At 41.5% G+C, this 12637-nt stretch overlaps 1 protein-coding gene across 4 annotated transcripts in view; it reads right to left on the minus strand.

Moving 5' to 3' along the window:
- The window catches only part of ARSB (arylsulfatase B), a 192796-nt gene that overhangs the window by 129537 nt on the left and 50622 nt on the right, over positions 1-12637 (minus strand). The window contains exon 5 of one of the 4 annotated variants that reach the window (XM_073993673.1): positions 4764-5677. The exons of the other annotated variants lie outside the window; for them this stretch is intronic. Coding sequence (XP_073849774.1) covers positions 5601-5677 — 77 coding nt within the window. The 3' untranslated portion in view covers positions 4764-5600. Of the gene's footprint in view, positions 1-4763; positions 5678-12637 lie in introns of those variants that run through there. 4 annotated transcript variants of the gene reach the window in all.

The following is a 12637-nucleotide window of genomic DNA, read 5'->3' on the forward strand; positions in this document are numbered from 1 at the left end:
CTACTGAGAGAAAGAGAACAAAGGACTAGAAATCCTTCCTGGCCTGTTCCATTCCAGAAGAAAGGAGACTGGGCCTGGGCACACAAACTTTCTTTAGTCTAAAGTGGAGAACAGACTTAATCAGATTTCTGCGTTAATGTGGTAAAACACTAAACTTGCCTGTCTTCTGGGAAAATGTAGGTAGAACAAGAGGTCATTGAGATGAGGACCCCTGGGAATCCTACCTCAAGATCCTCTGTTTCCTTCCCATCCCCAAAGGCATCTTTCTCTTATTGATAAAAACGAAAAGATAAGAAGGAAGCTAAAACATCAATTTGTTCTGCAGATTAAATGTTACATTAATGCAAGTTTTCTCCTTGAGATTTATCATTTTCCTATTAAGTTGTATCATTTATCATGTCCTAAAAGCAATACAAGTGTGTAAGAAAATCTGGAATGGAGCAAAGAATGAGACAAAGGTTTAGTAACTGGAGGTTGTTATTCATTCATCCTCCAGTTAGTAACTGGAGGATGTTTTTGGCCTGTTTCTGCCAGTAATTATAAATACATAGATACATACACACATGTATTTCAATGTGAAACTTTAACTTATCAACCTGCTATGTGCCAGTGTTCCAAGTACAGGGAATGATATAGTGGTGAACAAGACAGACAAGGTCCCTGCTCCTATAAAGCTGAATTCTGGTGAAAGAGACAGGTGATAAATAAGGAAAGCAAATAATAAACATTGAGAGAATTCCCACTGTGGTAAGTGCCAGGACAGAAACCAAACACTGTGATGGCGCAGACCATGAGGGAAAAGGGAGCGGATACAGAAGATAAAGAGGAGTTGACTTCTGAGCTGAGAATTAAAATGACCAGGAGTCAACCTTGTCAGGTCGGGATGAAGGGAGCTCTAGGCAGAGGAAGCTCAAGTTCAAAGGCCCTCTCTAATACAATATTACGTAGTAGGATATACTGTGCCAAAGTTCCTTTTAAATTACAGACTATATTAACTATATTCCTATAGTTTTCTGTTGTCAAGAAAAACTTAAGCTAAATACATAAAGCACAAAGGAACGTTAACTCAAATTTTGTGATTGTCGTTACTTCTCTCTCATTATCTGTATAACCTACCTACTTAATTTTATTGAAATTTATTTATATGATAGGATACATGCCCATCTGAAATCTTTTTTTCTTTTTTGTCTGAGCTATGCATTTTTCTCAATTAAATCACTGGCTTTTTAAAATGCAATTATGTTTGTTTTATTTTATTTTATCTTATTGAGACAGTCTTGCTCTATCATCCAAGCTGGAGTGTGGTGGCACAATCTTGGCTCATTGCAACTTCTGCCTCCTGGGTTGAAGTGATTCTCATGCCTCAGCCTTTACAGTTGTGTGCCACCACGCCCAGCTAATTTTTGTGCTTTCAGTAAAGACGGGGTTTTGCCATGTTGGCCAGGCTGGTCTCGAATTCCTGACCTCAAGTGATCCACTCGCCTCGGCCTCCCAAAGTACTGGGATTACAGGAGTGAGCCACTGTACCCAGCCTGCAGTTATGTTTAAAAGTGGAATATTAAACCACAGGTTCAAGGGGGAATCAAGGAAAACCAGATACACTTCAATCAAATTTGGCCACCATCAGTTAATTTCTTAGAAACTTATAAGGGACCAGACCAAGAGACAGACACAAGTAAAACGGTCACCACACTTCCTTACGCTGGCCCATCAGCATCATGAGACAGGCTTTCAACCCTAAACACAACTCATTCTAGTTTTTAACTATAAATTTGACTGAGGTGTAGAAAATAGACTTATTAGTAAATAGTAGGCTTATTGCTTCTCTTAGGAATTGTATCTTCTTCTAAATATAGCTACTAAATATTTGACATGTAATTGTATAGTTAATATACTTGCACATTAGGGATTTCTGATGGCATTATTACATACCTGTGAAAACCGCCACTCTTAATACTTCTGTTAGCTGAAGTCAGAAGCTTTAGGAAGGCAACACATTGTCAGGTTTTTTTATTAAGTTATTTTCCACGTGGAATTAAACTTTATAGAAACTTTTCAGGGATGTTTCAATTCAGTTTATTGCAGAATGTATCAAATGTGATTTTAAGGGACTTTCTTACATTGAAAAAAATAAATTCCTTATTTTAGAATAGTTTTAGATATACAGCAAAGTTGCAGAAAGTTTCCTTATGTCCCAAGTCCAGTTTCCTCTATTGCTAACAACTGACATTAGTCTCATAAATTTTAGGTGGCAAAAATCTCAATTTCATGTGCACGCACACACACACACGCACGCACGCATGCACATACACACATCTAAAGACCTCTCAACCCAATATGGTATTTCTGAAAATTAGAATCTTTCAAGACCTTCTTAATGCCTGATTTTCTAAAATGTTAGAATAACAGCGATTTATTAAATTAAGTAACTCTTCTTCAGACATTTTTAATAATTATCTAATTAGCAAAAACATTTTTTCTCAGTTCAAAAAGTAATTAGAAATTATAACCGTAAAGGGGTGCTAATTAGGTTTTCACAGATGCATTAAGTGCCTGAACATTTTTTTCATTTGTTTCACCCCTGTGCTGATGAAAGTTACCCTCATTAATCCTTTCTCTTCTGCATGACAACACCAACAGAACATGCTGCAGTTGAGTACTGGTCGTAGAGGAGAAGGAACAGAGTCAATTACGATTTGGGATTTTCCAAAAGTGTGAGATTTCCTATTGATTGGGTACAATTTCAATACAGGAAGCTAGGAACCCCACTCTCCAATCTGAGAGAAGAAGGTAGAGTTGCAGAGAGAATGGAGCTCAATATTCCCTCATGGCCTCACCTGCTGCGACTTTATACAGCATGTTAGCTGACATACCGGTGAACCTGTGACCCACACTAGAGAGTGATCGTGACAGGGAAAGCTGTGGGGACCACATAGTCCTTATTCCATCAGTGTCTACTTACCACACACATCAGCGCACTTGCAACATCCCTGTGGTTCTTGAACGTGGAGAGGCTGCCAGTGCCAGTAGCTAGCCTGGGACTAGACTTCAGGCAGAGTTCACGTATGGTCCAAATACCCAAGGGAGTTTGGACAAGTTTGATTGACTTTTGTGTGCTTAGTGTGGAGCCCTGCACTGAGGAACCACGGAGAGAGTGATTTATTTATTTATTTATTTATTATTTATTTTTTGAGAGGGAGTCTCGCTCTGTCACTCAGGCTGGAATGCAGTGGCATGATCTCGGCTCACTGCAACCTCCACCTCCCAGATTCAAGCGATTCTCCAGCCTCAGCCTCTTGAGTAACTGGGATTACAGGCACGCGCCACCACACAGCTAATTTTTGTATTTTTAGTAGAGACGGGGTTTCCACCATGTTGGTCAGGCTGGTCTCGAACTCCTGACCTTGTTATCTGCCTGCCTCGGCCTCCCAAAGTGCTGGGATTACAGGCATGAGCCACTGCACCTGGCCGAGAGAATAATTTTCTAATAGATGAAGAAGTGAAGCGTTCACTTACCCCTAAAAGAACTGCAGAGATTTTGGGAGATATACACCTCTAGAAGCCCAGGAGTCAAGGGCTTTCCAATAAGGCAACCACAAAGCTCTCATCTGAATTCAGAGTACTGGCTGGTTTGCAGTTGCTGCTAAGTTCCCAGACTCCTGTTTAGCAAGCCAGTGTCCTAGGAAGCAAGAACGCATTTTCAGGGAAAAAAAGCCCAGCTTCACATCCCAACCCCCAAGAGATAGGAGGAGGGAATTGGGACAGAGGAGCCACCTGCTACAAATGAATTCTGGAAAGGGTAACGAGCGTGTTCTCTGGGAAAAGAAATTGGGTGGCTGGAGGGAGGCAGACTTCCTTTTCATTCAGATGCTCTTGTCATTTTAAAAGTTTGTACTTCATGCACTGTTGGTTCAAAAATAAAATAGGCTGGATGTGGTGGCTCACACCTGTAATGCCAGCACTTTGGAAGGCCGAGATGGAGGATCGCTTGAGCCCAGGAGTTCAAGACTAGTCTGAGCAACATAGCAAGACCCTGTCTCTAATAAAAAATAAAATAAATTATTATTTAAAAGTGAACTCTGGATGAAGTCATTTATCTGGAATAAGATTACTGTGCAGTCATCTGAGGAACACTTCAAACAGGAGACAGGATGGAAGTGAGGGGTAGAAAGATACACTGTGAGACTCAGGTCAGCAGCAATACCCAGGTAGTACTTGCAGTAGGCCTTGAACAGGATTCAGAGCCAGGCTGGCTTCAGGTGTGACCCAGCACATTCCCAGCTGTGGTGCCTATGAGGAGGGAAGCCTTCTGCTTGAGAAAAGGAGAGGGAATTGTAAAGGGGACTTTTTCTTGCAGCTTAAGCACCAGCTCAGCCACAGTGAGGTAAAGTACCAAGCTGACTCTTGATATCCCTGATTCCAGGCCTTGGTTCTTATCATTTCTGGAGCTGCCCCTGGGCAGTGACGGGGTTTCACCATGTTGACCAGGATGGTCTCCATCTCCTGACCTCATGATCCTCCCACCTCGGCCTCCCAAAGTGCTGGGATTACAGGCATGAGCCACTACGCCTGGCCTATAATAACAGATTCTTAATCTTTCAAGCTCCAACATGCAGTGAGTTGGTGAGGACAAGGGAGTCAGTATGAACATGCGACTATGAGGAAATGCTTTTTGAAATTGTCTTTGCTTGGGCCAAAGACAGAAGTTTGCATGCAGGTAGTTTATGTTGGAAATGATCCCAGAGAGCAGGAGAGAAAGGCTGGGAGAGCCAAACAGGGAGGGAGGCAAAAAGCAACACCTGGATGTGTTATCAAGTTGGCTGGCCACTGCCACAGGTGGCTCATGCTCCATCTCACTGGGACCCTTTGAGAATTCCAATAAGGTTCATCTCACAGCTGGGGGATTAATGGGGGAAACATGTATCCACTGGTTCCCAAAGAGTAAGTGTGGCCCCATGGGCACTGACTCCCAGCACACCTGGGCTATGCACATGCGAGTCCCTCAGTGTCAGAAAACATGGGCTCAGGGCAAGGCACTGTGATTGCCCCTGTGAGAAACTCACCAAAGTCTGCTCTGACCCAGTTACCATAGCAGCAGCTAGAACAAAATATGGTGCTTCAAGAATCTGCAGTGATGCACAGAGGTGTCTACAACAGACACTGTCTTAATAAGTGTGGTCCCTAAATGAAAACCTGGAGCTGAAGGATGCAATTGTGGCTTTTGCTTTAACTATGGATCACAGTCCCTTAAGCTCATGTCATCATCTGAAAAATAGAGACTAACATACCTACCTCACATTCTGGAAAAGACTTAAAACTAGAATGCTGCCATTCAATAGTTTTTAAGAACTTCAGTAAGATTTAAAGACAGCAATTGGCTATTGAGTCATTAGCTCCTGCCTGCCCCAATTCCGCCCAGTTGTGAATTCTGAGGACTTCAATGAATAGGTTCAGCTCTGCTCAGGCCCTAGGGACTGACAGCTTCATGTTGAGTCTATAGCTTTCACTGCTACCCTACAGTATTATGTGTGGGCATCCGCCTGCTTTCCAAATGTGCATTCCAGTTTCCCGAAAGCAAGGTCCCAAGGCCTGCCCAGCCCTTATGAACCTCCTTTTCCGGGGGTGCTGGGCTCTGTCCATAAAGCATGGCTGAATATGATCCTGCTTCTTCCTGGACCTATGGAACATAAACATGGATATAATATTTGTAATTGCCCAGAGATTACTGCTGCAGTCTCCTCACCAACCAGTGCAAAATGGCAAAAGCCCAGATAGTGATGATGATGATGATGAAATAACAATAGCTGTATTTCTTAAATTCCTGCTTATGCCAGGCCTGGTGCTAGGTGCTTTATGTGAAATCTCTCATTTAATCCTCACAATAGTCCTATGAGTAAGCTTTGTCCCTATTTTGCAGATAACAAAACAGATGCTCAGAAAAGTAATTTATCCATAGTCACCAAATTAGTAAGTTGTGGAATGGGGGCCCGAGTCTCAGGTCTGTGCAATTACAGAGCCTCTATTCCGATTTAATCATTGTGCTACACAGTCTCTCCAACACGGGTCCTAAACTTGCCATGTCTACTTGGCCATTATAAGTCAGACTCCTTGTCAATTTTCTGGAGCCTGTCCTACAGCCAGCTCAGCCTCCTAGCTATGGCTTTGTTCAGCTTTGGCTTCCCACCTTCTCCCTTCCCAACATGCCAAGTTGAGTCTACTATTAACAATATTTTCCAAGGAATTCTATATTGACTGGACCTGGCATCTTTTTGGTACATTTCCCTATCTGTCATTTGACTTAGGCAGTCTTTGAAGTTAAAAAGTGATATAAATTCCTCATGTGTTCTCTGAGTTAGGATTAAATCTAGGTTTATTACCAAGTTCCTATGATGAGCAATATATGCCCAAAGCTAAGAATAGTAAGTGAGCAAGGAGAATGTCCTTCAGGGAATAGAATGAATTGGGGTTGAGATAATGACATGTAATTTTAAAATCAAAGCATTGTTCTGAAACACCAACATTTAAAATCATTTTTCTTTTCCAAAATGTGTCTCTTACTCTCTACACATTGTATATATACATGACAGGGAGAAAGATCCAGCAACCATTATTTTTACACCTGCAAACATATTCTCAAAGTTCCATACATTTTTCAAGGCCTGAATGCTTAAGAAAACACACCTTGGCTGACTGGTTGCATATCTCCAAGGAAGAGGCTGTTTATGTCTGCTCCTGTCTGAATCTGGAGACTTGGAACACCTTATTATCATGACCCATAATTTATTCCTCATTTACAATTCTCAGCAGGATCTCCAGTTCATGGCTACACAGACCGTGCCCTAATCCACAGGAATACAGTTTATGCATTCAATGTAAAAAGTGATCTTGCTTAAGTCCCAAAATCAATTAGTGCTTCAAGACTTGGGAAAATATTATCAACAAAGGAATAGCCACCCAAGGAAAAAAGCAAACAAATTCCTGCAGAGAAAATAAATGCCATTCGCTTCCAGTCATATACAGCAATAAAACTGATCAAATTCCTCACAAATATAAGCTGACGAAGCAGTGGGAATGTGATAATGAAGGTCTCATAGCTTCACAGGGACTTTGCCTCCGAGAAGCTAGCAAGGATGCCTAAATCTTTTTTATTACTATTGGGAGGAAAGAAGTAGCAAGATTGAGACTTCTTCTTTACCTCTGTTATAGTTTGTTATAGTTCTATAAATTTTTATAAATAACTGTATTACTAAGCAAAGCACAGGGTAGAATTTAAGAAAAAGGAATGCCCCTAAAAATGAGATGCACCTCTCCACTTTTCAGAACAGTATGTTCTGTTGTAAAAAAGACACTTTACTATTCACATAGCCGTGTGATACTATGATTGCAGCACCTGAAATGGAAAGTAAAAGATCTAAATTTTCAAACCATTTCTGGCACTGGTCCCCTGTGCTTTTCAACAAATAACTTCCCTGTGTTTATTTCCCTATTTTAAAAAAGGTGATGATTATTTCTAACCTACCCCAGAGAAGTAGAAGATAAAGATGCTCCAGAACAAAAAGTATTTTTAAAAGACCTTAATAATAACAACCCTCTTTTTTGGAAAAAAAGATTATTTCTATTTTATGGGGAAATACTTTACTAATCGTGAGTTTGTCCATAGAAAGATTTTATAATCTCAAAAAAGAAAGATTCCTGAATATGGATGGATTAGCCTTGGGAATATATTTGAACTATATAGTTTCTAATGATGAAAATTTCAAAGAAAATATGTTTTACAATATGGGTACTGAATAACATATTGATCCAGGATCCCACAATCCTATTTGCTATATGTTACAATAATTTTTCTTCTGGCCAGAATCCTATTTTTTATATGTTGTAATAATTTCTCTTCTGGCACCAAGGAGGAAAGGATAGCACATCGCAGCAAACAGGTTAAGAACTGAGTTTTCTTTGAAGCAGCTGGAAAGGCTTTCTTTCCCCTTTCTGCCTCCATTATGTTGCACTCTGCATTGATGAAATAACAATAGGTATGATTATGGTTCCTGTCCAAGCGCCTTTCTACATGCTGAGGCCCCACTGGAGGTATGGACTATAAGAAATGAAACTTGCTTCCCCTGCTTTTTTTTTTCTTTAACATTCCAACTCCAGTCTTATGCAACCAAATGAATTTGTATCTTTCAGTGGAGTCACTGGGAGGCAATACCCTTATTTCAAAGATGATGCTCAAAACTGGTTTTGGAATTGCCTTCAAAGCCAGTTTATGAGTCTCCTAAGCAAAATGACTTTACCACTCCTGCCTCCAAAGTACATTAAACAGACACAGCTTTTGCCTTGAAGACTCTTACAGTCTACCATGTGTTATTCTCACTCAGCCTGATCATTGAAAGAGAAAATCTTCAACAAAATAATCCCTGGAGAACTCTCAAGAGATATGAATTATTGCAATTATGAAGCTACAATCTAAAGCAGCACTGTCTAATGGAAATAAAATGTGAGCCACAAATGTAATTTAAAGTCTTCTAGTGGCCAGATCATGAAAAGATAAAAATAAACTGTTGAAATTCTTTTTTTTTTGAGACAGGGTCTTGCTCTGTTGCCCAGGCTGGAGTGCAGTGGCATGATCACCACTCACTGCAGCCTTGACCTCCCTGGCTCAATCAATCCTCCCACCTCAGTCTCCCAAGTAGCTAGGACCACAGGCATGTGCCATCACACCCAGCTAATTTTTGTATCTTTTTGTAGAGACGGGTTTCACCATGTTTCCAAGGCTGGTCTCTAATTCCTGGGCTCAAGTGATCAAGTTCTGCGATTGCAGGCATGAGCCACCATGCCTGCCTGACTGAAATTAATTTTAATATTTTATTCAACCCAATATATAAAAATATTATCCTTTCACTATGTAATTCATATAAAAATTATGGAAATATTATTTTTCATTCTTTTTTCATATCGTCTTTGAAATTCACCCTTATAGCACATCTCAATTCAACTTTACCACATTTCAAATGCTCAATTGCCATGTATGACTAGTGGCTGCGTGTTGAATAGCACAGACCCACACCTTTTTCTCCCCTGAATAATGAAGGCCAGGGAACTATTTAGTATTGATTAACTGAGCTCTTCCAGCCATTTTCTTAATTCCTTCAACTTATGAGTAGATAACTATAGTATAAAAATACTATCTTTAACACTGGGCAGTTTGGTGTTCTAACAAAGAAAATCTTAGGTCAATCTAACACATACCAGAAAGAAGAGAAATCAAAACAGAGATGGTAAAGAAAGGCGTAGAGGCTCTTTCACCCACCACCAATTCTGCCTCCGCTTGGCCTCTGATGCCACAAAAGCTTGAAGAGGCTGTATGCGGCTTTCTCAAAGCTGGGAAAAGGCCAAAGGCAGCTTTGAACCAGAGGAGTTTGCCTCTGCCTATGAAAAGCAGAATCTGTTATCTAAATTGCCTAATGATTCACAACCCAAACAAAGAAACCTCACAAGACCAGAATCCAGAGACAGCAGGGGCCAGAAAAAGCTGAGACAGGAATGTCATTCTTAGGAGGTGAAAAAGGAGACGAAATTGAAGACTCAAGAAATGCTTCTGAAGACTCTTAATTTCATTATCTCAGGAGACCAAGGCAGCCAGGCCTCTGTGCATTCTTAGTAAGAGTGCAGACTCCATGGCCCTGTGCACAGACAGACCTCATATCTGTCATATGGGATGGAGGCACATCCTTCGGGGAGTCACATTAACCATCATCAAGATTTGCCAGTGTCAAGAAGCACAGGACGAGTATGATCGGTCCAAAGGGCCTGGGACCTGAAGAGGGCTATCTAACAGCCAAGCAAACCCCATGGCCACATGCTAGACTGCTTCGCCACTGCCCACAAAAAGCTAAGGGAAACCACAGCTCATGCCTCACGATATAAGTAAGAATCCATGGACAACTGTGATTGCCATTTGCTTTTGCTTTTTTTTTTTTTTTTTTTTGAGACACAGTCTCACTGTGTCACACAGGCTGGAGTGCAGTGGAGCCATCTCAGCTCACTGCAACCTCCGCCTCACAGGTTCAAGCGATTCTTCTGCCTCAGCCTCTGAGTAGCTGGGACTACAGGTGCATACCACCATGCCTGGCTAATTTTTTAATATTTTTGGTACAGATGGGGTTTCACCATGTTGGCCAAGCTGGTCTCGAACTCCTGACCTCGGGTGATCGCCCACCTTGGCCTCTCAAAGTGCTGATATTACAGGCGTGAGCCACCATGCCCGGCTGCTTTGGCTATTTTTGTGAATGAAGGAATAAAGTTGATCTCTTTTAAAGAATCAAAAATTCTTCCATCGAAGGATCAAAAGAAAACAATGGAAACCTGAGATTTTGAACTTTAAAAAAAAAAAAATCTATGAAGTTAATTGTATTCTGTTCCATAATTTACCTGTTTTAATATAACAATGTTTTAAATTATTAACTGGTTAAATTGTTTATTTTCCCTTCTACACATTCAAGCAAAATGAATGCTCCAGGAAGATGTGCCCCATTTCTCCTGTGGTCTTGCGTGCCTCTTTGAACACCAAAGGCTGGACAGGCCTAGTCAACATGCTCAGAACACACCTTCACTTCCTCTTCCTACATCCCTGCTCACTCCCCATGCCCAAAACGTCCTGCTCCCCGTGTCCATTCACCTACCTACATCTTAACAATCGTTCAAGCACAGTTTAATGGATGTCCTACCTCCCCTATGAAGCTCCTCAATGACCCCTCTGCTGTCTAGACTTAAATCTTTCTGTTCTGCCCTTAACCTGGCACTGTGGCTCCTGCAGATGTGTAGCTGAATCTTGAATCCAGGCATACTCCTGTACCTCACACAGTCCCTGAGTTCTTTGCTAGGCATTGTGCTAGACTAGTGCCTGATGTATTTTTGGTCCCCTCCTTACAATTCACATTCCCTTCAGTAACATTTCTTCTCATACTAAGTGAGTTTCAGTCTACAGGGCAAGGAATCAACACAGTCTTTACATGGGATGGATCATGGACTCAGACATGGGAAAGGAAATCTCAATACCACATACTTGCCTGGCCCCCTCTTCACCCCCAGAGGAATCTGAGACTTGTGCCTCACACTGAATTAGAGACCACTACCACAATTCTAGGTGTGCTTTAAGAGAGGAGACTGGGTGCAGTGGCTCACTCCTGTAATCCTAGCACTTTGGGAGGCCGAGGGAGGTGGATCACCTGAGGACAGGAGTTAGAGACCAGCCTGGCCCTCGTAGCGAAACCCTGTTTCTACTAAAAATACAAAAAAATTCGCCAGCATGGTGGTGGGTGCCTGTAATCCCAGTTACTAAAGAGGCTGAGGCAGGAGAATCACTAGAACCCTGGGGGCAGAGGTTGCAGTGAGCCGAGATCCCGCCATTGCATTCCAGCCTGGGCGACAGAGCAAGACTGTCTCAGAAAAAAAAAAAGAGAGGAGACTGTATTTCATTGATCTTCAGAACTCCTCAGGACAGTACATTGTCTTAAATAACAAGTAGAGTCATGCTTGTTAGAGTTATGTTTGTTAACTAATTCCTGTTACCAAAAAGAAAATAATGAGTGGTCAGGTGACTTCACCTGGGACCAGCCTCGTGATCACAACCCACCACAGACACCAATCGGTCAGGCCATTCCCTCCAGGGACTCACAGATGTGATCTGTGACCTGCACACAGGGCTTTGTGCAGGCCTGAGTTTTCCTCAGGCCCTACTACTCAGCCTGCTGTATTACCTCTGGACTCCAGAAGGACCTTCAAACAAAAGGGGACACCAAAGTGGGAGTTTAAAATGGCACCATACAGCCAGATTGTCAGCCCCAACACAGCACTCCCTTTGTTCCTCACCCTTATTTCTTTTATATTTTGACTAATTTGCATATATTTGAATATTTCACCAGATCACAGGCTATTTTGAGGACAGGTATGTAACTTTTTTTGGTAGCTTCCACAGTAACGGATGTCATTCTTAATGTTTGTTAAATTTTTTGCAATAATCCTCATTTTTAAAAAAAAGACATAGACAAGAAAGTGTTCTGAGATGGAAACGATTAAAAGAAAAAGAAAAAAAATCCTTTTCTTTGAATAGTCACAGTAGGAGAGGCTGACTAGATATGGCCCATACTGTGAAAGAAAAATACAAAAAAAGATCATAAAGATTACAGTCAGTTACGAGTGTAAACCACTGGAAAGGAATAAACCTGTGGTGCCAATAATCTCTGAAATATTTTCTCATTAAGAAAACATGAAAAAAGAGTCCTACAAGGTTAAGAATTGTTCTGTAAGAAAGGAACAAGCCTGGAAGGCAGAATTTCTGTATACAACATTGTGTTGATGCTTTGTACCTTACTGCCAAAGTCAGCAAGAGAAGCGACTGGGGATTTTTTTCAAACATATTTTTATTATTGTGTTTAGGCCTGATGGGGCAATCTCATGCTTCTGAAAGCAATGGACAGCAGCCTGTTTGAAGCCAAGCACAGCGGGGTGGTCTCCCGCCAAGAGCTCAGGCACTGCGTTCCCAGGCCCTCCACGGAAGAGCAAGTCTCCGATAAACTCCTGGGGAGGAAGGTGACTGTAGTCTTTTCTCAGCGGACTAAGTCAGAGCTTCAAATCAAGT

This window comes from Macaca fascicularis, chromosome 6, assembly GCF_037993035.2.
Source record: "Macaca fascicularis isolate 582-1 chromosome 6, T2T-MFA8v1.1".
Lineage (NCBI taxonomy): Eukaryota > Metazoa > Chordata > Mammalia > Primates > Cercopithecidae > Macaca > Macaca fascicularis.